General features: G+C 37.0%; 4 protein-coding genes across 5 annotated transcripts in view; 2 read left to right on the top strand and 2 right to left on the bottom strand.

Annotated features, from left to right (window-relative positions):
- On the top strand, positions 7,672-9,298 carry LOC104785773 (protein SODIUM POTASSIUM ROOT DEFECTIVE 2-like). 2 transcript variants are annotated; one of them, XM_010511042.2, is made up of 3 exons: positions 7,672-8,410; positions 8,513-8,588; positions 8,844-9,298. In XM_010511042.2, the coding sequence occupies exons 1-3, from the start codon at positions 7,682-7,684 to the stop codon at positions 9,002-9,004; spliced, it is 966 nt and encodes a 321-aa protein (XP_010509344.1). In that variant the 5' UTR covers positions 7,672-7,681; the 3' UTR covers positions 9,005-9,298. The 2 variants fall into 2 exon arrangements, with proteins under 2 accessions (XP_010509344.1, XP_010509343.2); XM_010511041.2 differs by having other exon boundaries at positions 7,673-8,410; positions 8,510-8,588.
- LOC104785771 (protein SLOW GREEN 1, chloroplastic-like) lies at positions 12,031-13,435 on the bottom strand. The gene has a single exon (XM_010511039.2). The coding sequence runs from the start codon at positions 13,348-13,350 to the stop codon at positions 12,337-12,339; it is 1,014 nt and encodes a 337-aa protein (XP_010509341.1). The 5' UTR covers positions 13,351-13,435; the 3' UTR covers positions 12,031-12,336.
- Positions 13,764-15,316, bottom strand: LOC104785770 (mitochondrial import inner membrane translocase subunit TIM17-2). Its single transcript, XM_010511038.1, has 2 exons — positions 15,159-15,316; positions 13,764-14,856 (listed from the first exon to the last, which is right to left on the bottom strand). Exon 2 carries the CDS (start codon positions 14,807-14,809, stop codon positions 14,069-14,071), a length of 741 nt encoding a protein of 246 aa, XP_010509340.1. The 5' UTR covers positions 14,810-14,856; positions 15,159-15,316; the 3' UTR covers positions 13,764-14,068.
- Positions 18,587-23,385, top strand: part of LOC104788939 — a 6,283-nt gene continuing 1,484 nt past the window's right edge. Inside the window, exons 1-2 of the mRNA XM_010514699.1 lie at positions 18,587-22,645; positions 22,781-23,379. Of these exons, the coding sequence (XP_010513001.1) occupies positions 18,587-22,645; positions 22,781-23,379 (4,658 nt within the window). The remainder of the gene's footprint in view (positions 22,646-22,780; positions 23,380-23,385) is intronic.

The raw sequence follows: 23,385 nt of genomic DNA, 5'->3' as shown, positions 1-23,385 counted from the left end.
AAAAAAAAAAAAAAAAAAGAAGTCAAAACAAAATTTATATTAATTGATTGTCTAGCTACAAAATATTTACAGACTTCTTGTTGACCGATAGTTAAAACGGGATACTTTTGACCGCCGATTTTAGAAAGTAAACTAGTAATAATAGTACTATCTAGTTTTTGTAGTTTGATTATTTAAATAAGTATTAATCATGACAAATCATAAAAAGAAAGACTGATAGTCATTAGTCACCATAACTAAGATTTGAAATAACGTTCGATTCAACGTTAATCGTGTTTGACTTTGAACCTTATTTTTTTGCGTTTAATGTTATCAGTAGATGTAGATTTTGTTCCGTCAATATGCTTTTATGACACATGACATGACGCAGTTGAAGATTTTAGTACACATCAAAGTGTTGTACACTTGTACTGGTTGAACGAATTTTCAATTCACTGGATCCATTTAGGTTTTACAATGCTCTCATTTTCGTATGCATATATACATATTCGTGCATACGAGTTTGTGTTGTTATGCTAACAATAGTAATCTCGTGTTGTTCTCAATGGTACTAAACTCCTAAGACCTTTTGCATTTATGCAGCTCATCAGCTAGTAGAGCCTAGAGGAGATGATCACATGTCACTAGTTTGTGGCATTTACTACGATTTTTTATTTTATTTTTATAAGCTGTTAATAAAATTAAGAATTTATATATACCTTGCACAAAAACTTACGGTATAATGGTTTGTGTAAATATCATTATTATATTTAGATCTAGTATGATGCATGTTATTGACAAATCAACAAGTAACACCAGCAAAATATAATGACTGGGTTGTTTTTTTTTTTTGTCAAGGATGACTGGGTTGTTAAGAAATAGATAAAATAGGAAAAAATGTCAATCAAATAGTAAAATCAGTTATAAAATCATATCAAAAGAAATTGAGGTAGTAAAGTAAGAGGATACAACTTGGATATATTAATTTATTTTGGTTTTAGTGGAATGACTTTGGGTTTTAGTATTAAACCCATAATTCTAACTTTAATACGATTTTCTTGGATTTAATATTAAGGCTTAAAGTATGTAAAGCAGATTTCACTTGTGGAAACAATGAACAACTAACAAATTATTAGACTGAAGTGTCTCCAATACAGTATTTGAGTGAAACTGAATAATAGAAAAGTTAAACATTTATAGCGTTGGCAACACCGTATTATACAAACTCGAATTTCACAAAGAATACAGTTCCAATCTATTTACGTAGTACGTAGCAATTTTTTTCCACTTCACATAACTTCTTATGTTTCATTAAAATTTAGGTTTCTCCACTAATTTCAAATTATTACGTACTTCTTAACATACACAAAGTTAAAACTTTGGTGAAACTATGAGTTACAATATCTCTTTTAAGCCATTAAAAATAATAAAAAAATTTGAGTAGACCCAAAAGAAAAAGGACGAAGCAAACTGAATAAAAGGGACTTTACAGCAATAGTGAGGATCCTCTCTATCTCTCTCTCTCTCTCACTGAGGTGCCTTTTTATATGTATTAAAACTACAGGTTTGTATATTACGTCAAACCTAAAAAGAATTATATTTTCCCAACAAATTTGTAATCATAGGGATACCATGCAAAATAACTATTGGTCAATATGGTATTTCGTATATTTAAATTGTATAGTAAGTAAAGATAGAAGAAGAAAAGTGAATTTAGGCCCATTTTTTTGGGGTCCAACTTTTACATTCATATAAATCTCATATGTAGTAACCCCACAAACAAAAAAGGGAATAACTCAAAGTATCTTTTCATAAAAATATTTCAAAAACGAATTTTCAATGATTATGAGCTTCTTGAAGTTTATCACTACAAGAGATATATGGTCCCATTATGATTTATTCGATTTATTCAAAGCCATACATTAGATAGTGTAAGATTTTGGATGATAAATATTTGAGCAGTGAATGCAAGCACATAAATATAGTATTTGTTTATGGATGAATAAAGGGTCTTCTTTTTGTTGCATTTTGTTTTGGAATCTACAGTGACAATAACAATACATCTATTCATTTTGGTTTTAATGTTGAAACTTCTATTATATATTAGTATAATTTTACTGTATCTACTTACACATAGTTTATTTTAAAAAATTTAAAGATTTAAAATAGAGATGGGAATACATGAGGAATATCAAGTGGTTGTAAATATAGCTTTGTAATGTTGGATAATGGATAAAGTCGAAATTGAGTATGGAGGTGGACAAATTTAGTTTATGAGTTACAAAAAAACTTACAGCAGCTACACAAATCTCAACAACAATCTGCGTTCAGAACATAAAGCTCTGATGAAAAATAAAATAAAAAGTACCTACACAGAAATCTTGTAAAATACTAATTTGAATGCTTAATAAACTAATAAAAAAAAGGATAACAAAATACATACCCTAGCAGTCTATACACTTTTAGCAAAGAAAAACACATTTAAAAAAAAAAAATCATATAGTACTGTTTCGATTAGTTAAATAGACTAATATAAATCCGCGTGGAGGGAAAAAATCTCTGTTGAAAATCTTTTAAGAGTCCATGGGAAGCATGATGAGTGTCAGCTGCATGAAAGTGTGTAGCTTTCGTTTTCCATGCATCAAAAAAGTTAAGCTTATAAATATGTCATTGATTTGTTTAATTAATTTACATAAAAGTAATGATTTAAAGCAGCTTGTAATTATTGAAAACATAAACTTAAAATTGTTTTCTAAATGCGACTAATCTCAAAACAATAAAAATAAATACGTAGAAACTAGAAAATAAACTCCTCAATTTTACACGTACGACACTAAGAAAATACTTTCACTTAGTTTTTTATTTTCTTCTTTTTTAAATTTTTTTCTTTCACTTAGTTTTCTCTTTTTCTGTAATTAAAAACCCACATATTTGTTCTATAGAACAAAAAAAAGTTATTTTTGTTTTATCTTTTTCTATAATTAAAACCCACTCTATTCCAAGAAGGATCGAGGTAATTTTCTTTCTACCTATAGCTATGCACATTTTTTTTGCAACTTATTGTTTTGGCTGAGCTTAATTAGTGTTAATTACAAATTTTTCCAATCCTTGTACGTTTTGCTTCTGACTGAATCTTGTGGCTCTTAAAATGTGTTTTCCCTTAATCTTGGTTTTTAAACAACCTATGATCCAATCCACTCGAATGGGTTTTAAAACAACATATGATTCATTCCACTGGAGACTTCGAATTTAGTCATGCTAGTTAGGCGACATTGACATATGAGCATGCCAGTCAACTCAAGTCGGTGAGAATAGTAGATTACTAGTGCATTTTCTAAGTTACATGTATTATTAACAAAGACTTTTTGTATATTTTTTGTTTGTTTGATAAAAGCAAATTAAAAAAAATATGAAAAGTGTTTTGTTACATTTTTGTTAGATTAATATAATATTGTAAGTTAATAAATGATACAAAATTTCAAAGTTTGTTTAGAATATATATCCAATAAAATTTATTTTCTGTATATAATCAAATCGAAAACTCTTTATTTTGTTTTAGAAGAAAGAAAAAACTTCTTATTGATTTATTTTTGTAAAAAATGCCACCTAAATTTGACTACCAACCTAGTGATTATGTGCTACTACTACTAGTAGTAGTTCTATGTCCTCAAGATCGATTAGTCTTAAAATCTAAATCGAAAACCGTAAAAGTTAAGCATAAAATTATACCATGGTCATATCATTACACGTTTATCAAAAATATTTCGAAATTGTATGTTGGCAAAAATAAAACAAAACTAAAGCTAAGAACAATATATGCATCGTTTCTTATCAAAAAAACAAATATGCATCGTATTTGTACCATTCTAACATTATCAACTTCATATATATTATAGTAAAGTCTTATTCGTGCCCCTGCATATCAGTAAACTGTTCCCCTCGTAGTAAAGTCCAAAAATCCACATGATCTAGAACAGGAATCAGAAGATGAACTGAGCTTTTCCACAGTTTCGTTGACCCATCGACGACTAAATCTTGTCAGTCTATTGGTACAATTAAAAAAAAATTACAAGATTCAAACATGTGACACAGACTCATTGAAACTACAATGATAAATTAATATATTATTTTAGGGTACATTTCAGAAAAGCTAAGACTCAAAAAGAGTTATCCTGTGTCTCCAACTAAAATGGAAATAAAGGAAGAAGATCAATCATGTCTGCAACGTGGAACCCACGTAACTGGTTTTAACTGTTTATACACTTCTCAACTCTCTAAACAGTAAACTCTAACTACTAAAATCCATGTCACTTCTAGAAAATTTCTTATTATGTTTCTGGTTCTCAATCATCCATTCTCATAACCTTTAGATCAAATACGAGCCACATTTCTCGCGTGATGAATTATTATGTGAGATATTAATATGTGATGTGCAATGAGACCACAAGTTAACGGGACCTCGTCAAAAATACTGGAAGCAAATAGACGAAGACAGAGAGACAGTGACAAAAAGAGAGAGGGCATTTCGTAATGAGAAGCAAGGTATGAGTACTTTTCGGACCACCAACTTGTCTGTGGATAGCTTGTCTTCTTCCCTAATCCGGAAAGCTTTTTCCACTCTAATGGATTGCTCCGCCTGTTACTGTAGCTTTTGTCTAGAGTCCCGACCCAACACACCTAACCAAAGAAAAAACATTGAATATGGATTACAATCATAAGATGTCCATTTCTTTGTTATCCTCCAAGCTGGATTGTAAACACTGAATATGCCCATTAGATGAATTCTAATGTTGACATCTCTTAGTTAGTCAAATTCCTGTAGAAAAGAGTTGGACAAGATCAAATTTATACAGTTGCAATGAACATATGTAGTGGGGGCTACTTTGTTTAACTTACTTATAATAACGTAATTTAGCGTAAGAAAGGACACCTCTTTCTAATTCTATCATTTGGTCTTTAATAATGCATGTTGAAACATTCCTCAAGAAGGGATGTGATGGGGACAAAAGCAGAAACCAATGTCTACAGAACTGGTGCCATTTCGGAGAAAAATTTGGTAAACATCATCCAAATGATCAGCTTACTTTTGTATGTTTTGGGAAGGACAGAGAGACGACATAGATGAAAAGTAACACGATGTCTAATGTCACATCAGTTTGCCGAAAATATTATCTTGAATCAATAAGGCATCCAAAAGAAGAGAACCAACAACGTGCATGAATATAGATAGTAGTGTGATTGAAATGTTTACCAAACAAGTCTGTACGTTACAATCACAAGTAAAGCAAACCTGTTACCTGCTTCTTTGTGAGCTGTTTGCAAATAGGTGAGACATTACAGTTAGTATCTTCCTAACTTACTACATTAACAAAAGTTACAAATTATTATGCAAAATTGACCAGATTTGCCTCGAGATCATCATTATAATACACTTAACTTTCAAACTCTGATCATAGGTTGAAGCAGCATGCATGCATAACGTACGTACGATATCAAATTTGGCTCTCAAGTCAATATACAGTATTATCGGAACTTTAATTAATCCAACGTATAGCTCTCTAATGAAAGGCGTAAACGATCGAGCTGCTCAATGCAGAAATGCAACGACGCATGTATTCATAATCATAAAATAAAAATAACAAATTTCGAAACCACGACGCAACCAATATTAGCGATCAGTCTCTTTTTTCTTCGAGGCTCTCTTCGGCTGAAACATTAGAACCTGAAAGCCACAATCGCCCAATGGGCTTAATAAGTGCTTAACCCAAATTGTGAATAACCCTCGTATCTAACAAATTAATAAAGCCCACCATACTCAGCAAAGCCTTAAGGGATATGTATTTTCTTTTTACACATCAGGGGATTTAACAATGATAGTTTAGTATCAAACTATCAATATATGACTCAATTTAAGATAAAACTAGAAAATATATTAGGGATAGTTGAGAAAAAATCAAATTAATGAAATAAAACATACTCTTTACTCTTTAGGTTTGAGTCTTTTAGAGTTCAGGTGTGTTTAAGGTTCAGATTTAGACTTTTAGCTTTTAATGTTTGAGGTATATTGAACTTAAGTTTAGATTTTAGACTGTTTTGTTGATTTTAAAAATCTAAAATATTTGATATATAATTGTTACTACAATGTAATTCTTTCAAAGTAATCTACTAGATGTTGACAAAAAAAAAGTATATAAAATATGCCCTGTCTACACGTTATGCGCGACAGTGAGTATTTTAGTATCACGTAGGAGGTTTTGAACTGAGTTAAACTTTAATATAGTGAGAAATTAAAGGTTAAAAGCCTGGATACACCCTCACTTGATTTGTACCTCCAACACAGAATATTCCTCGTGTCAATTGCGTCAGATCTCAATAAACAATCCAAATTACTTAATCAGTGAAAATTTGAGAAGAAGATAGACAAATTATGGTAATCGTCAAAATATCTCTGACCGGCTCTAACATTTAAGCATCACGTTGTCCATTTATAATGAAAGCTCCATTAATACTCTTTTCTCAACATTATATATATGTTTTCTTTTTCGACCGTTACCCTCTCTGACACAGTTAACAGTGTTTCATTTGGAATAAAAAAACTAAAAGATTAGTAAAGAAGATAAGTGTGTAAATAGAAAACAAAATCCTCGTGAAGGATGATGCCCCACACGGTCCACGCCCAACATCTTCATCCAGTGACAGTGACCCAGTGAGCATGCAATTTATTTACAACTAATGAAAAAACACTTTAGGAGAAAACGTATTTTTTTAAAGTATTCTGTTAATACATAACGTTTTTTCTCAGATTGTATAAGGTTTTTCCTTAATGATATTGATTTTGTTATTTTATTTTGTTGGGGGAAAAACAAAAGGTACACATTCTAAACTCCCACGTGAAAAGTAATTTACTCTCTCCAAGTTGTGGTTCGGAGTAAAGATCATATCATCATGACATGAAATGAAACTAGCTAGCTAACCTTCGAGTACTATATATGTAGCATATTAAGTATAAAATAATTATGAAGTTGAAGATGCACTTGCATGTTTATAACATCGTAATAGTTGTTAAAGACGAATGATACAACTACAAAATAATTCTAGCTAGGAACACTTTTAATTAACTTTGAGAGAATGGATGCTTTGGTTATAAAACTATGTTCTCGAGAGAATGTACAACTATGTTCCAAAACGTATTTGTACTTTTGATATCAAGGGATCCAATGATATGGTCAAGACTTGAAAGTGTATAGCTAGCAAGTGTGATCCGTGATTGGTATCCGTCCAAAAATCCAATTATATACTATATATCAAAGTTAAATAGTCTTATTTTTTTATTGTTTCTTTCATATTTGTAAGTTTGTAACCATGTCTTGTCTCTTAGACTTTATGCATAAAATTCCAAAAAAATAAATAAATGGTAATGTAAATACCATACGAAAAGAGAAATAGTTTTAGTAAACTTTTGCTTATAAATAAATAAATGGTAATATTGAGAGTCGCTGGAATCGACGAACTTATAAAATCATTAATTCAAGAAATATAAACACAACAACATTGATTATTATTTTTGTTTACATAAGGTCGATGAATGTAATTTTGGTTAAATATAATTGCATAGATATTTTAAAAAGACAAAATGTAAGAGTAAATTACAAACGCCACCTTGACAACTTATTACATATATGGACAAAGAACTCTTTATCATATGAGCGTTACACTCCTTAACTTTTCTTTGTCTCTATTCCAAACCACTTCTCTCTCTCTATATACGAGTAACATAACATCTTCAGTCATATACATATTACCATTCTCATCATCAAGATTTAGTCACATACTGTCACTTCTTGAGCTCTCTTTAATTCTCCATATAATGAAGGGACGTATGTTCTGTGCTTCGCAAGCATCGACAGCCATATGTTCAAGCATGGACCACGTTGATCACAAACAAACCACCACCGTCGACGATGAAAGAACAAGCGGCCGAGCTATAGACCGCCACAATCCTATCATTAAAGATCCCCGGAGATCATTCGCCGACGACTTCATCAAACTACCTCCTTCCGGCGCCGAAGACGGAGAGATCAGTAACAAAAAGCTAGAGATCTATAAAGGCAGGAGGAGCTTCACTGGACGGAGAAGTACCGGCAGTGGTGGTGGAGGCGGAGCAGCTGCGTTGCTGAAGCTCATTACCAGTGATATCAGCCTAGCGAGGAAGAGTTTCAGCTGTGTTGCGAGACCCGCATGTGACTTTATCAACACCCCTGTGGGTTCTACGAGGTTTCTTTTGGGATCCGACTCGGAATCTAAATCCGGAGGGTCTGCGGGTCAGGATCCGGCTAAGACAGTAGAAGCTGTAGCAGTAGCTCCTGCTGGCGAAGATATAACTTTGACGGAGGAGAAGAAGACTACTTGTGATATTGGTGGTTCAGACCAGGTAAGTTGTTTTGTTGTTCGGAATGATATGAGTGGCATAAATGCAAATAAATGGTGACAAGAGTGTGATGATGATTAGAGTTGCAATATTGTGAAGCAGCAGGTCGTTGTTCTCAAAGTGTCTCTCCACTGCAGAGGCTGTGAAGGCAAAGTAAGGAAACACTTGGCCAGAATGCAAGGTGATTAAATGCCATTCTTATATCCCTCTTTTGGCTTAAGTATCGGTTAAGTTTCAAAAAGTTCCGGTTCAGAAAATATATGAACAACAAACAAAATATATTATTGGCTCGGATTTGGAGTATGAAAATTACTCTTTTGGCTCATTTTGATTTGGTTATATATTGTCCATATCAGAGCTGGTCTGGTCTATTAATTTAAATATCGGTTTTGGTCTAAAGATGGTTTTATAACTAATGAATTTGATATCTTTGTAGGTGTAACATCCTTCAACATTGATTTTGCTGCAAAGAAAGTGACTGTGACCGGAGATATCACTCCCTTGGAAATATTGGATAGCATCTCAAAGGTTAAAAATGCCCAATTTTGGACAACTCCTACAATCCCAAAGCCAAACGTGAACATTCAAAATCCCTAATTTACTTTTACTCTTTTTTTTTTTTTTTTAAATGCGACAATTTACTTCTACCGAGCATGTTTGTAAAATAAATGGTAAAGTTTCAAAACCTTACTGCCATAAGAGCCCCCCCTTGGTAGGTTTCATTTTGATACTATATCCGATCCAATCACCTCGTCCTAAGATTCTTAAACTTGTCATTGTTACATTTGCGTTTTCCACAAATGCTTTAGACTTCATATAACTTGTAGAATAGTATGTAACTTTCTAAAACAAACAGACTTTTCGTTTAATATTAAATCTGATATAGTGCTATGAGTTCATCTGTCAAAATTTATTTATTTCTTCAATCTCCTTGCTTACCTATCACTTCATCAATATCATCTTTTCAAGTTCGGCTACTGCCTTTGTACCTCTACTTGGTTTTACGTATCTTATGTTAACTTGAAAAATAACCTCTGTATCCATGGATTTTTCCTGTCTATCTTATGCCTCGGGTAAGATTTTATTAATCAGAGCAAACATGTACAAATCAAGAGATTTTTTACCCCCAAAAAATAGAAAAGATACAAATCAAGAGCTTAAAAAGCTCCTATTCAAACACACCTGAGCTTTAATTTTTGAACCTATAACTATCTCAGTACACTACTATGTGAAAAAAACAAAATGAGTCCAATGAGCTCCAGAAAGATTACACACCAATAGAAAGTCAAAAGTTCTTATCAGCCTATGTTTTTTTTTGTTCACAACTGACGAGACAGCTTCTCTTAAACACCCTTCTTAACCTCCTACAAAATGGACAATTAATAATTCATCATTAATCACATTAGTATAAAATAAAAAAGCAATAAATGACACAAAGAGAACAATTCTACTCAGTAGTACTCACAGTGGTTTGACGACGTCGTTCATAAGATTGTTTCATTGTATTATCATATGCAACTAGTTCATCTTGAGAGAGCCTGCTTTTTATAAAAGTGTCTAATATACTTCCAACAGCCAAGCACCGGACAAGTTAATCTCACTTCACCATCAACTACTTCACAATTGATGTATACTTGAAAAAAAAAAAATAATAATCCTACTCGGTTAACTGAGAAGTACATCTATAAAAATAACTTTAAAAGTGTAAAAATTACATTAAAATGCCATTAGAACTAGTAAAAAAAAGATCATTAAGGATAATGAAGACAATTTAACTAGTATAGATAAAAAAATAGTATATTAAATATAAGATATTTAGAAATATTCATTCTAAACAACTAAGATTTCTATAGATATTATCTGATTTTATACAATTTTTTTGGATAATTTAATTGTAAGTAGCCTAGATGAATGGCTAAGATTAGATTTTTAACATGTCTTGATATTTTGACAAGCCCATTTGAATGGATCGTCACAACTGAGAGTGTAATAGAAAAGTGAACCAAGATTGAACATCAATTTTCGAGCTGCTTGCCAATTCTTGGGTTTTGAGCTGTTCAAGAGCTCTCCAACCATTGGTTTTTTCTTTATCAAAGAGATTTAAGAGGGAATAATAACTTTATATGTTTTATTTGCACTAGTAAATTTGAAACTATTTTACACCCTTTAATATATAACTCAGTTATGAAAATTTCAACATAAAATTGTGGTTCAATAATACTAAAATAAAATTAAATAATGAATAAAATAAATTAAGAAGACAAATTACATTGATTTTGCGTTTATCCCGCTAAATAAAAAATTGGGGAATATAATCATGTTTTTGACGAGAGTTAGGTTAGGATCGACTAATTCTAGTAAGAAGATGAGACTTAATGTTCTCCAAGTATTTTTGATTGTATATGTTTTTTACTTACGTTGAGAATTTGGTTATACTAGTGTCTTTATATTCAATAATGGTACAATCTTTCTTAGTATAATTAGCTTTGGCTATAAAAAAAAGTTGATTTTAAATCATGAAATATGACGCTATGTTTGGTCTCTTCTAATTTTCAGAGGAGATTAATTAAGTCACTATAAGAAAGTTTAAAAGTTTTGGCTTTTGACTCTAATTTTTATATATAGAGTTTGAGAGACTAAAGTGGGAAACGATAGTCCTTGCTAATTTTCAGGTTTTGAGTCAATGGGGACAACCATCAGATTTTTTGTGGTGTAGATATGTGGTTTCGATGTACAAGACACTCAGACATAAAGACTATAGTCGGTTAATTGTTGATTAGGTGGAGAAGGAAATCTATGTATATACGGCCGATGGAAATAATCTATGTATATATATTATATATGCACACAGGCTACAACGAGGAGGTTTGCAGGAATTTATCCCTTTTTGAAGGCTGTGGTGCACAAGAAAGCGTGGCAATGAAGCAATTCATTAAAAAGATATATCACTTTTTCCTTGAGATTAGCTGGAGAAGGAAATCTTGTTTTAGAAGATGATCTCTATAAGAAGAACCTAAAAGCTGTTGTTGCTCTTCTTAAAAAGCCTATAGACAAATGGAAGGATCATTCCCTCAAACAATTATACCACGTAGTGAAATTCTCACTCTCACTCTCACTCTCAGTCGAGCTCTGAAGAGCTTCTGGCTAAAGGTCCTGCCTCTTTACTCTTCTGTGGACATATAATTTTAGTCATATAGAAGAAATCCGACCTTGTTTGGTGTGCTTACTAATACTCCCGTTCACATTCCCCATAAGGACAAGAAATTCAATTCAGCACATGAACAAGAACTAATTCTTGAATTTACAACAGAGATAGTTGAGAGTTCAATGTCTTGGAAGCGACTCAGACATCGAGCGAGGGATTTTGGAATCGTTGAGTCAACTCATAATATTCACCTCGGGTAAACACCAAGTCCTTTTGTCTCTGAACGCTTGGTGTAGAAGGAGGTAGCTAGTCAGGGAAGGAGCCGCTTGAGTTCCTCTTGTTTTGTAGTCTTGGAGACCAGTGAAAATCATGTGAGTTGCTTCAACTGGCCATAATAAAACTGACCATTCATAGAAGATCACAAGCTGATGAGCTCTTTTTTTTCCCCTACGAATTCAAACCTCATGGTAGGAAATGATGAAGATAAGCAAAGTTTCTAAGCAATTCTCACAGGAATATTGTCCACTTTACACTCGTGATGTGTGCATTACACATCTCAATTCTCAACAACAACAACAACAACAAAAAAAACTGCAGGAGATTCAAGATTCCAATATTGAGTATTCAACAGATGCTACAACAACACACGATCTTGATTATCAAATCCATTCTCAAACTACCTACTACAAAACCATCTAATAAAACCATAAGCAGCAGAACAAAACCAACAAAAACCACATTACCTATTTGTGTAAGACAACAATCATCAGAGTTCCAAATTTTCTTAACTCTTTGATCCAGCCATCTCACTTTTTGCCTTCTCAGCATAGAGCTTAGTAGCACCAACATTATCCATAAAATACTGTCTGTAAGGATGATTCTTAGGAACAAGTCTCCTAAACTTCTCAAACTTCTTCTCAGCCTCATCTTCCTTCTTCAACACCGTATATATAATCCCTTGACATAGATACGGCCTAAAGTCTCTCGGCTCTTCCTTCACTAACTCCTCATACAGCTTCAACGCCTCGTTATGCTTCCCTTCAACAACTCTAATCTGCGCTACAAGTAACTTAAAATCCCTCAAGTCCTTAAGATTCTTCTCTTTCTTACACCTCACCATTGCTTCCTCAATTCTCTTCTCCACAGAACTCAACTCATCACCAGAATCTGAATAAGCCATAACTAAGCCGTGGTAAGCCTCGACACGAAGCGGTTCCTTAGCTATAATCTCTTCGAATCCATTTTTAGCAGAGTCAAAATCACCACTGTGAATAAAGATGTTAGCTTTAAGAATCGGCCACTCTTTCTCCTCTGGTTCAAGTTCAAGCAACCTATCGATCAACTCTATTGCTTCTGTTAGCTTCTGAGATTTGATCTTTATCTCTACCAAACCTCGTAGACATTGCACGTCTTCAGGGTGAGAAACGAGATGCTCTTCGATCGATCTCTCTATGTCTTGGTAAGTGTAATGCTCTCCGTTACTCTGTTTGTGAGATTCTACAGACGGCGTCGGTGTGACGGGAGCTGCAATCGCCGGGGAAGGTTTGAGGTGGAGATTCGCAAGGAAGAGCGCTGCTGCGGTGGTGACGGTGACGCAGGTGGATTTGAGGAATGAGAGATTAGGGTTTTGAGATTTGGATGAGGAAGCTTTGATGGAAGCGTATTTGAAGGATGGAGTTGATTTGGGTAAGGATCTGAAAGAGATGGAGGATATGTTTTTTGGGAAAGGTGAAGAGAAGTGAGTGACAGAGAGGTGATTTGGTTGTTGATGAAGCTGTAACTTTCCTAGAGACTCCATGATTGCAGAGAGAGAGTAATAAGTTTAACCCCTAAAAACCCTACAGTGAGATTTGAGGAAGACGAAGATCAAAGCAGCCTTCGAGTTCGAGAGTATGCTGTAAGATACGACGACGTTTATGGCCAATAATTTGGGCCTTTATAGGGCCGGAGCTAGAAGATTAAACGTATTTTTCACAAATTAAATGCTAATTAATCTCTTCCACGTTGGTATCAGTGAACCAGTATCGCTGAGGATATATATGATTGTAGTTTAGAATCGTTCATCTTCTTTTCAATTTGAAGATTCTGCAAACCACTTGCCAGTAACTTGCTTGGTCTACATAATTGCAGTGTTTTGAGTTGTTGGATAGAGAACACTTCTAAATGACTCTACGATGTGATGACTCTTAAAACTTGGACAAAGGGATTCCATTGAAGCTCTCAAGGGATTCATGTTCACTACTCAAAACACATTCCCACCAGGGAATCTAAAACTACATTATTTAAGAACCAACAATATCTGTGGCATGGTTTCACAACGATAAATATTCCTAGATTGAGTACATAAACTCATTAAAACATAACCATTAGCGAAAGGATAGAGGACATAGTATGCTGATTCTTCCATGAACAAGAAGAATTCAGCAGAGCACGAGGACAGACAAAAAAACGATAAAACGGAACTGATTGTTGAGGCAGCAGGCAAACCATTGGATGACAGAGAGATGTCCACAAGCTTACTTGTACTCAAATGATGGCACTGGAGGAGCATCAAAACTCTCTAACACCTCTGTTTTACTTCCGCTGCCTGGTTGCACCTCCTCATTTTTCTTACCAAAAAGACCTCCAAACCATGATGATGATGATGATGACGAAGCTGTATTCTGGTTTTGACTCTCTGACATCATCTGTGCTTGATTCTGCATCTGCCCCATTTGCATTCCAGCCCTTCCTTGCATTCCAGGCATTCCTTGCATTCCTTGCATTCCAGGCACTCCTTGCATTCCGGGCATACCAGGAGGCATGCCAGGGACAGGCTCCTCCATCATCATATGCTGAGGCTGAGAGAGTAGCTTGTTCAACATGATACCAGCTCCTTCAATCAAAGCAAGCAAAACACCTCCAAAAACAGCTGATCTAGAAGCAGCGCCCAACCCTTGTCGCATGGACAGAAACCCTCCAGTTGCAGCACCAGCAATGATGGAGTTCCAAGGATCCTCCTTCTGCCTTAAGTAGACCATGGAGCAATCAAATGTGGAGAACAAACCTCCCCAAACAGCAAAACTGCCTCCAGTACGAGGAGCATTCATGCTCACTGATTGTGTTCCTCCAACAAAGCGACTACCTTTGGGAGAGTTGTAAGACCCTTTAATGAAATGAAAAGCAGATCCTCCAACAGCTCCCATACCAAAAGCACCACCGATATCATCAAGGATACGGTCAGGGCATGGCTCTCGAGATGTCTCTGGTGTTCCCATTAATTTATCCCCACCAATAGATTCCTCAGGCTATGATCCTATCGAACCTGCAAGTAAGAGAATCAAAATGAAGACTGATAAGAAATTTCATCATTTCATCAAGAAATTAGGGTTACTCTTAAGTCACTGTGATCAAGCAATTAGATCCCTAAATAATTCCGATTAGATAAATACTGAAGTATCTATCTAAAATTGAACGAAGACGATTAGGGTTTATCAAAGCTCGGTACTTTACGATTGACACGAACCCCTTTGGGGAAAAAGGTGGAGACTTTATGATTAGAAATGAAACTATCGGAAACGAGAAAGCACTGATGTTGATATAAGAGTGAAGATCGAAGAAGCGTACCTGAGAGAGAGACTACGAGGAATCAATCGGCGGATGAGCGACGAGTAGTTTTGAGAGGAGAGGAGAGAAATGAGAAAATGAAGGAGGCGCGACGAAGTGAGAGGAAGAGAAAGAAGCCACGGCGCGTGAAGGTTTTTTTTATTAGGGTTGTTTGGTTTGGTAGAAAACAAAAATAATTTTGTTGCTTAGTAAAATCTGACAGTAACATATACATACGAATTTAAATCTACATACATTGTGATGCTCAGTTATGTACCAATTTAGAGAGTAAAAGGATCATATAGAATTATGCTTATACGTATTAGTAAAGTATTGATCGATTCTAATATAATAATAATAAATTTCATATAATAATGCTAAATTTCATAAATTCAGTATAATTGTTAAATATTGTCATGATATTTTTTTTGATTTTTCTTTAATATCTTGATACGAAATTTACTTTACAACAAATGTTTGAGTTTTAAGTTGGATAAATATAGCCACAAAACTTATTCCAACAATATCTTCAAAACATAGAGAGATAGAGAGAGTGGTTAACCCATTAGCAAATCTTGTACTAAAATTAATATTTTTTAAAATTTGTTTTATTTTGTTGTGTAAGTTTTCAAAATGTAAAAAATCAATATCTTAATCTATTATAAAAACGATTTAAAAAAAATAGAAATGAATACACATAACATCTTTGTTATTCACGAGTTGTTCATTGGCTTTGAATTCTTGTTCCAACCTACAACTATTAATAGAATTCTGATAACAATACATCCCACCACTTTTCGATAATATCTTATCATTCGAAATATATATATATATATATATAAGACACTAATATCTTACCTTTTGAAATATACATAAAAATACATATCAGTAAAAATGTTATCGATAATAATTCATAGAAATTAACCGCTTTTTGGAATCACAATTAACTTTTTAAATTTTTATTATTCAAAAAGAAAACAACATAGTAATATTTTAACTTTTAAAATATAATATACATATCAATAAAATGTTATCAATAATAAAGATTTAATTCAAGCCTTTGATTTTTGACGCCACAGTCGAATTTCACAATGGTGAGGAGACGATAATATCTCTCAGGTATGAGCGGTTATTTGGATACTGTAGGTGGTGCTACAGTTTTTGTCACGACGTCTCCCGCTGTCCACTCTTTGGTGAGAAGGGGAAGCAGCGGGTGGAGGAGGGTTTTGAGCCTCGGCCAGAGGATAAGCTCCAGAGCTACAAGGGAGCAACGGTGAACGGTATGCCTGCTGGGAGTGGTTCGGGTTTGAGTGGTGGTAGTTCAGGGGGGGACAAATCAAGGCTCTGTTAATGGGAATGGGCGTGGTGTGGGTTCTCAGGCTGTTAATCATCGATCTGGTCAGGGTTTCAGTGGTAAGTGGAGGAAGACAAAAAGGGGTGCCCCTGCGGATGAGCGGTATGTGAAGAAGGTGGTCCCTGTCGTCCCTGTTTCTGCTTCAACTTCTCAGGCTCCTGTCTTGGGGAAGGATGAAGTTCAACATACTACAAGTAATGGTGGGCTTACCTTTACTGCAGAGGAACAGAAGATGCTTGATGATTTTCTGAGTCCTAATGTTGAGGAGGTTGTTGTTATGAGTGAATCTTCGGTGGATTCTTTGTCAGCTCTTGCACAAGGTGCTGACAAGAGGGTGTGTAAGGCTCTGTTTCCTGTTTCGGGTGATGCGAGTGTAACGGAGCCAGGGTCCATGGCCTTGGCGCAGCAGGAGGAACTTTTTTCTGATGATCTCAGTGCCTTGTTAGGTCCGGAATTTCCTATCAAGGATGCTCACACCTTGGGATTTATGGATACCATCATGGAGGAGCAAGGTGCAGTGTCAGAGGGGCTTTCCCAAGAGGATATCTTATCGGAGGACCAGGTTGTGGAGGAGAGCTCTGCTGCGGTGGATCTCTCTGATCAAGCGGCAAGTGACACGGTAACTGACAAGGCTAGTGCGGCGGTGGACGAGGTTTCTGGGGATAAGTCTCGCAGTGATGAAGCGGAGGGATTAGTGCCTCCCCTACGGGTCAAACAGGTTAAACAAAAGGGGGTTCTCCCAGGGGCTAGTACTAAGAAACGGAACTTGTGCTCCTTGACATCTCCGCGCAAGAAGGTTGTTACAAAGGGTGCTGGACTGACTGGGAAACTTGGTTCTCACCAAGGAGGAAAGCCTCCAACCCCATCGGTTGATTAATGTGGTCAGTACGTCAAGGCCTGCAAGCGTTTGAGGATTCTGGTCTCCTCTCTGGGTCTTTCTCTCTGAAGAAAGTTTTGTTTTTTCTAGTTAATTGGTTTTCTCCTATGTTTGTTTTATGGAATAAGTTGTTAAAGGGAACTCTGCTTGGTTGTGCTTGTTCTCTGTTTTCTTTAAGCTTTTTGTTTTTGGTTTGTACTGTTCAGGGTTGTACCCGATATCTCTCTTTTCCCCGAGTAATAATATTTCCTTGCTGGCCTTCTTCTCGTTGTAGTTTTGCTTCTAAATGCTTGATCGCTTTTTGGGATTTTCATACTTGTGTTCAGTTCTCGGTTATGGAATGTATGTGGGATTTCAGTCTTGGGCTTTTATTGGGCCTGCTGTGTTTTCCACAGCGGTTAATGGTTCTTTATAATTTTCGCATGGCCCAATTTTTAATAACTTGGAGTTTCGTTTGTCGGATGTCCTATTCGGGGATGGACTATTTTGCCTTTTTGGGCCTTGGCCATCTACGGGTTTTTTTGAGGCCTGTTTTAATGTTTTTCCCTTTGGTTATATAACATATATGCCTTACGTTTTTTTCGGTTATATTAAAATTTATGTAGGAGGCCTTATAAGCGTGGGCCTTGTGGAAACGGTTAGTGTGTGGTTTCTTTTTACTATTTCTTCAAGGGCAGGGGGAGATGTATTTGGAGTTTTTAACTCTTTTTTTTTTCATTTTAATTTATGAATATTGTGAGTTGGAATTGTCAAGGCCTAGGTAATAAGGCCACAAGTGGTAATCTTCGGGATTTATGGTCTAAACATCGACCGGATTTTTTGTTCCTCATGGAAACTAAACAACCATCACCTATTCTAGAAAAGTTTGTTGGTCATTTTGGGTATAAGAATTTAAAAACAATAGATCCTATTGGCTGTAGTGGTGGTATGGCTCTGTTCTATAATCAGAATGATTTTCAGGTCTCGGTTTTATTTGAGTCAAACAGGTTAATCGATATTGAAGCGGTTTTCAAAGGGCGGATAATTCATTTAACTTTCGTTTATGGAGATCCTGTCCCCAACAAACGGGATCTGGTGTGGGAACGTATTTTAAGAATAAGTGCTAACCGGTCCACCCCTTGGTTTTTGGTTGGGGATTTTAACGAGCTGACAGGAAACCATGAAAAAAGGGGGGGGGGGAAGTTACGTCATCCTTCCTCTTTTCTCGCTTTTAACGGGATGATTCGGGATTGTGGTTTTTTGGATTTTCCTTTTATTGGTGATTGTTTGTCTTGGAGGGGTTGGCGGGATAAAAAACCTATTCGATGTCGGCTGGACAGGGCTTTAGGGAATGAGGATTGGCATGATTTGTTTCCAGACACGGTGACGGAGTACTTACCAATGATAGCCTCTGATCATAAGCCTCTAGTGGTTAAAATTGGGGCTAAAAGGCCTCGGGGGAACAGGAGTTTCATGTTTGACCGCCGCTGGATTGGTAAGACGGGGCTGATGGATGCGATCGCATCAGGGTGGGACGGGGGTTTGGATCAGGTTTCAGATACTTTCACCTATAAAATTGTGAATTGTCGAAAGACAATTTCTCAGTGGCGTAAATCACAAGTCCCATACGGTCGGGAAACCATTGACGATTTAAAGAGACAGTTGGAGGTGGCTCTAGCGGATGATTCAATTCCTCCTGCTACAATTTCGGATTTACAGAGTCGTTTACGTCAGGCTTATGGGGATGAAGAGATTTACTGGTATCAAAAAAGTCGGAGTAAATGGATGCGATTGGGGGATAAAAATTCAAAGTATTTTCATGCTTTAACAAAGCAGAGACGGGCTCGTAATCGGATTAATGGTTTGTTTAATAAGGATGACATCTGGTCAACTGAGGATGTGGGTATTTGTAATACGGCGGTATCATATTTTGAGGATTTGTTTACTTCAACAAACCCGACCAATTTTGAGGAGGTCCTACGGGAGGTCCAGACGGTGATTACAGCTGAGGATAATGAGCGGTTGACAAGACCCGCAACGGAGGTTGAGGTCAAGTCTGCCTTATTTATGATGCATCCGGATAAAGCACCTGGCTCAGATGGAATGACAGCTCTATTTTTTCAAAAAGCATGGGGTATAGTTAAGACGGATCTTGTAGATTTGGTTAATAGATTTCTGGTGGAAGGAGTTTTTGACAAGGGTCNGTTCCTCATGGAAACTAAACAACCATCACCTATTCTAGAAAAGTTTGTTGGTCATTTTGGGTATAAGAATTTAAAAACAATAGATCCTATTGGCTGTAGTGGTGGTATGGCTCTGTTCTATAATCAGGATGATTTTCAGGTCTCGGTTTTATTTGAGTCAAACAGGTTAATCGATATTGAAGCGGTTTTCAAAGGGCGGATAATTCATTTAACTTTCGTTTATGGAGATCCTGTCCCCAACAAACGGGATCTGGTGTGGGAACGTATTTTAAGAATAAGTGCTAACCGGTCCACCCCTTGGTTTTTGGTTGGGGATTTTAACGAGCTGACAGGAAACCATGAAAAAAGGGGGGGGGGGAAGTTACGTCATCCTTCCTCTTTTCTCGCTTTTAACGGGATGATTCGGGATTGTGGTTTTTTGGATTTTCCTTTTATTGGTGATTGTTTGTCTTGGAGGGGTTGGCGGGATAAAAAACCTATTCGATGTCGGCTGGACAGGGCTTTAGGGAATGAGGATTGGCATGATTTGTTTCCAGACACGGTGACGGAGTACTTACCAATGATAGCCTCTGATCATAAGCCTCTAGTGGTTAAAATTGGGGCTAAAAGGCCTCGGGGGAACAGGAGTTTCATGTTTGACCGCCGCTGGATTGGTAAGACGGGGCTGATGGATGCGATCGCATCAGGGTGGGACGGGGGTTTGGATCAGGTTTCAGATACTTTCACCTATAAAATTGTGAATTGTCGAAAGACAATTTCTCAGTGGCGTAAATCACAAGTCCCATACGGTCGGGAAACCATTGACGATTTAAAGAGACAGTTGGAGGTGGCTCTAGCGGATGATTCAATTCCTCCTGCTACAATTTCGGATTTACAGAGTCGTTTACGTCAGGCTTATGGGGATGAAGAGATTTACTGGTATCAAAAAAGTCGGAGTAAATGGATGCGATTGGGGGATAAAAATTCAAAGTATTTTCATGCTTTAACAAAGCAGAGACGGGCTCGTAATCGGATTAATGGTTTGTTTAATAAGGATGACATCTGGTCAACTGAGGATGTGGGTATTTGTAATACGGCGGTATCATATTTTGAGGATTTGTTTACTTCAACAAACCCGACCAATTTTGAGGAGGTCCTACGGGAGGTCCAGACGGTGATTACAGCTGAGGATAATGAGCGGTTGACAAGACCCGCAACGGAGGCTGAGGTCAAGTCTGCCTTATTTATGATGCATCCGGATAAAGCACCTGGCTCAGATGGAATGACAGCTCTATTTTTTCAAAAAGCATGGGGTATAGTTAAGACGGATCTTGTAGATTTGGTTAATAGATTTCTGGTGGAAGGAGTTTTTGACAAGGGTCTAAATCGAACTCATATTTGTCTTATCCCGAAGGTGGCCAAGCCAACTCGAATGGCAGAATTACGTCCGATTAGTCTGTGTAATGTTGGCTATAAGATCATATCTAAGGTTTTATGCCAGCGACTAAAAGGGGTTTTACCTGGCCTTATATCTGAGACTCAATCGGCTTTCGTCCCAGGTCGGCTGATTTCCGATAATATCCTTATTGCTCAAGAGATGTTTCACGACTTACGCACAAACCCGTCTTGTAAAGGGAAATTTATGGCCATCAAAACAGACATGAGTAAGGCATATGATAGGGTTGAGTGGGATTTTGTGGCAGCTTTGCTACAGAAGATGGGTTTTGCAGAGTCATGGGTTTCATGGATAATGGTTTGTATCACTTCGGTAGAGTACCGGGTTCTTATTAATGGCCAGCCAAATGGTTTGATAGTTCCAGAGAGAGGGTTGCGCCAGGGGGATCCCCTCTCCCCTTATTTGTTTATCTTATGCACAGAAGTTTTAATTGCTAATATACGGAAAGCAGAGAGGGATAAACTTATTACAGGGATAAAAGTGGCAAACAAATGCCCGCCCATTACGCATTTGTTATTTGCCGATGATAGTCTTTTCTTCTGTAAGGCGGACAGAGGACAATGTCAGGTTATTTTAGATATTCTGAAAAAGTATGAGTCAGTTTCGGGTCAACAAATTAATTTTTCAAAATCTTCTGTCCAATTCGGGCACAAGATTGATGATCAGACAAAAACCGAGCTCCAGGGTGTCCTCGGGATCATGACTTTGGGTGGCATGGGGTCATACCTAGGGTTACCCGAAAGTTTGGGTGGGGCAAAGACAAAGGTTTTCTCTTTTGCTCGGGAACGGATTCAGAGTCGGACAAATGGTTGGACGGCAAATTTGCTGTCCAAAGGGGGAAGGGAAGTGATGATAAAATCTGTTGCTACTGCTGTTCCAACGTTTGTGATGTCGTGTTTTCGTTTACCAAAAACAATTACATCCAAGCTTACCAGTGCGGTGGCAAATTTTTGGTGGAGTACTAATGGTCAGTCAGGGGGAATGCATTGGCTTGCCTGGGAGAAATTATGTGTAAGCAAACAGTTGGGTGGTCTAGGTTTCAGGAATGTGGATGACTTTAATTCGGCATTACTGGCTAAGCAGTTATGGCGTCTCATAGACGCTCCAGAATCGCTGTTTGCTAGGGTTTTTAAAAGTCGGTATTATCGGAATACGAATCCTTTGGATCCGATAAGGTCATACTCTCCCTCCTATGGATGGAGGAGTATATGTTCTGCTCGCTCTCTGGTAAATAAAGGGCTTATTAAACGGGTTGGCTCTGGGGACACCATTTCTATATGGTCTGATCCTTGGGTACCAGCTCAATTCCCTAGACCAGCTGTCAGTAAGGGTCCGTTAAAGGATCATTATCTTCAAATGAATCATTTAATTGATCGACAAACTAATACTTGGCGTATGGATATGCTTAATGAGCATTTTGATCCACTTGATGTTGCATTGATAAGGGCTATACCATTGGGTGGTAACCAAAAGGATGATCCTTTCGGTTGGCATTTCACAAAAACAGGAAAGTACACAGTCAAATCAGGCTATCACACTGCACGTCATGGTGTGGTTCGGACTTTTGCAGCCACTGGTTCAGGCCCGGACATTACCCCTCTACTCGCTAGTGTGTGGAGGGCCCGTTGCCCACCCAAGATTCAACATTTTATGTGGCAGGTTTTATCTGGTTGTATTTCGGTTTCGGCAAATTTGGGACGACGGGGTATTGCTTGTGATTTACGGTGTGTACGATGTGGTGCGGACATGGAGACTATTAATCATGCCATCTTTGTGTGTCCTCCGGCCCGCTAGGTTTGGGCCCTAGCACATGTACCGGTGGGACCAATTTCCTTCCCGACAGAATCTGTGTATGCGAATGTAGATCATTTTTTAGGGAAACAGAACCCTGGGGCTCATGTTGCGGCTTTCCCATGGCTTATGTGGTTTATTTGGAAAGCAAGGAATGCACGTGTTTTTGACAATATTGTCGATCGGCCGGAGGATATTGTAAAGGTAGCAGAGGGAGAAGCTGCAGCGTGGCAGCAGGCTCAGGAAGAGGATGCTCCACTGACAACTATTCCAGTAGTTTCGGGGATACCAGTTAGGGTGGCTACTGCTTCCCTCCCTTTGGTTTTTTCGGGATACCGCTACTTCACTGATGGATCTTGGAAAGCAGGGGATTTGTATACAGGTGCTGGATGGTGTTGTACCTCGGCCCAGACAGCGTTGCCGTTCTTGGGAGCAAAGAATTTCCGGCAGAGTCTATCTCCATTACATGCTGAAGTTGAAGCGTTCCTTTGGGCGATGCGCTGCATGATCGGGCATGACTTTAGAGACGTGGCTTTCTATACCGACTGCTCAGACTTGGTGAAGATGGTGTCTTCCCCTTCCGACTGGCCAGCGTTCTCGGCGTATCT

The sequence above is a fragment of the Camelina sativa genome, chromosome 5, assembly GCF_000633955.1.
Source record: "Camelina sativa cultivar DH55 chromosome 5, Cs, whole genome shotgun sequence".
Taxonomy (NCBI): domain Eukaryota; kingdom Viridiplantae; phylum Streptophyta; class Magnoliopsida; order Brassicales; family Brassicaceae; genus Camelina; species Camelina sativa.
Note: the sequence above shows the minus strand (reverse complement) of the source record. Positions and strands in the feature narration are given on the sequence as shown.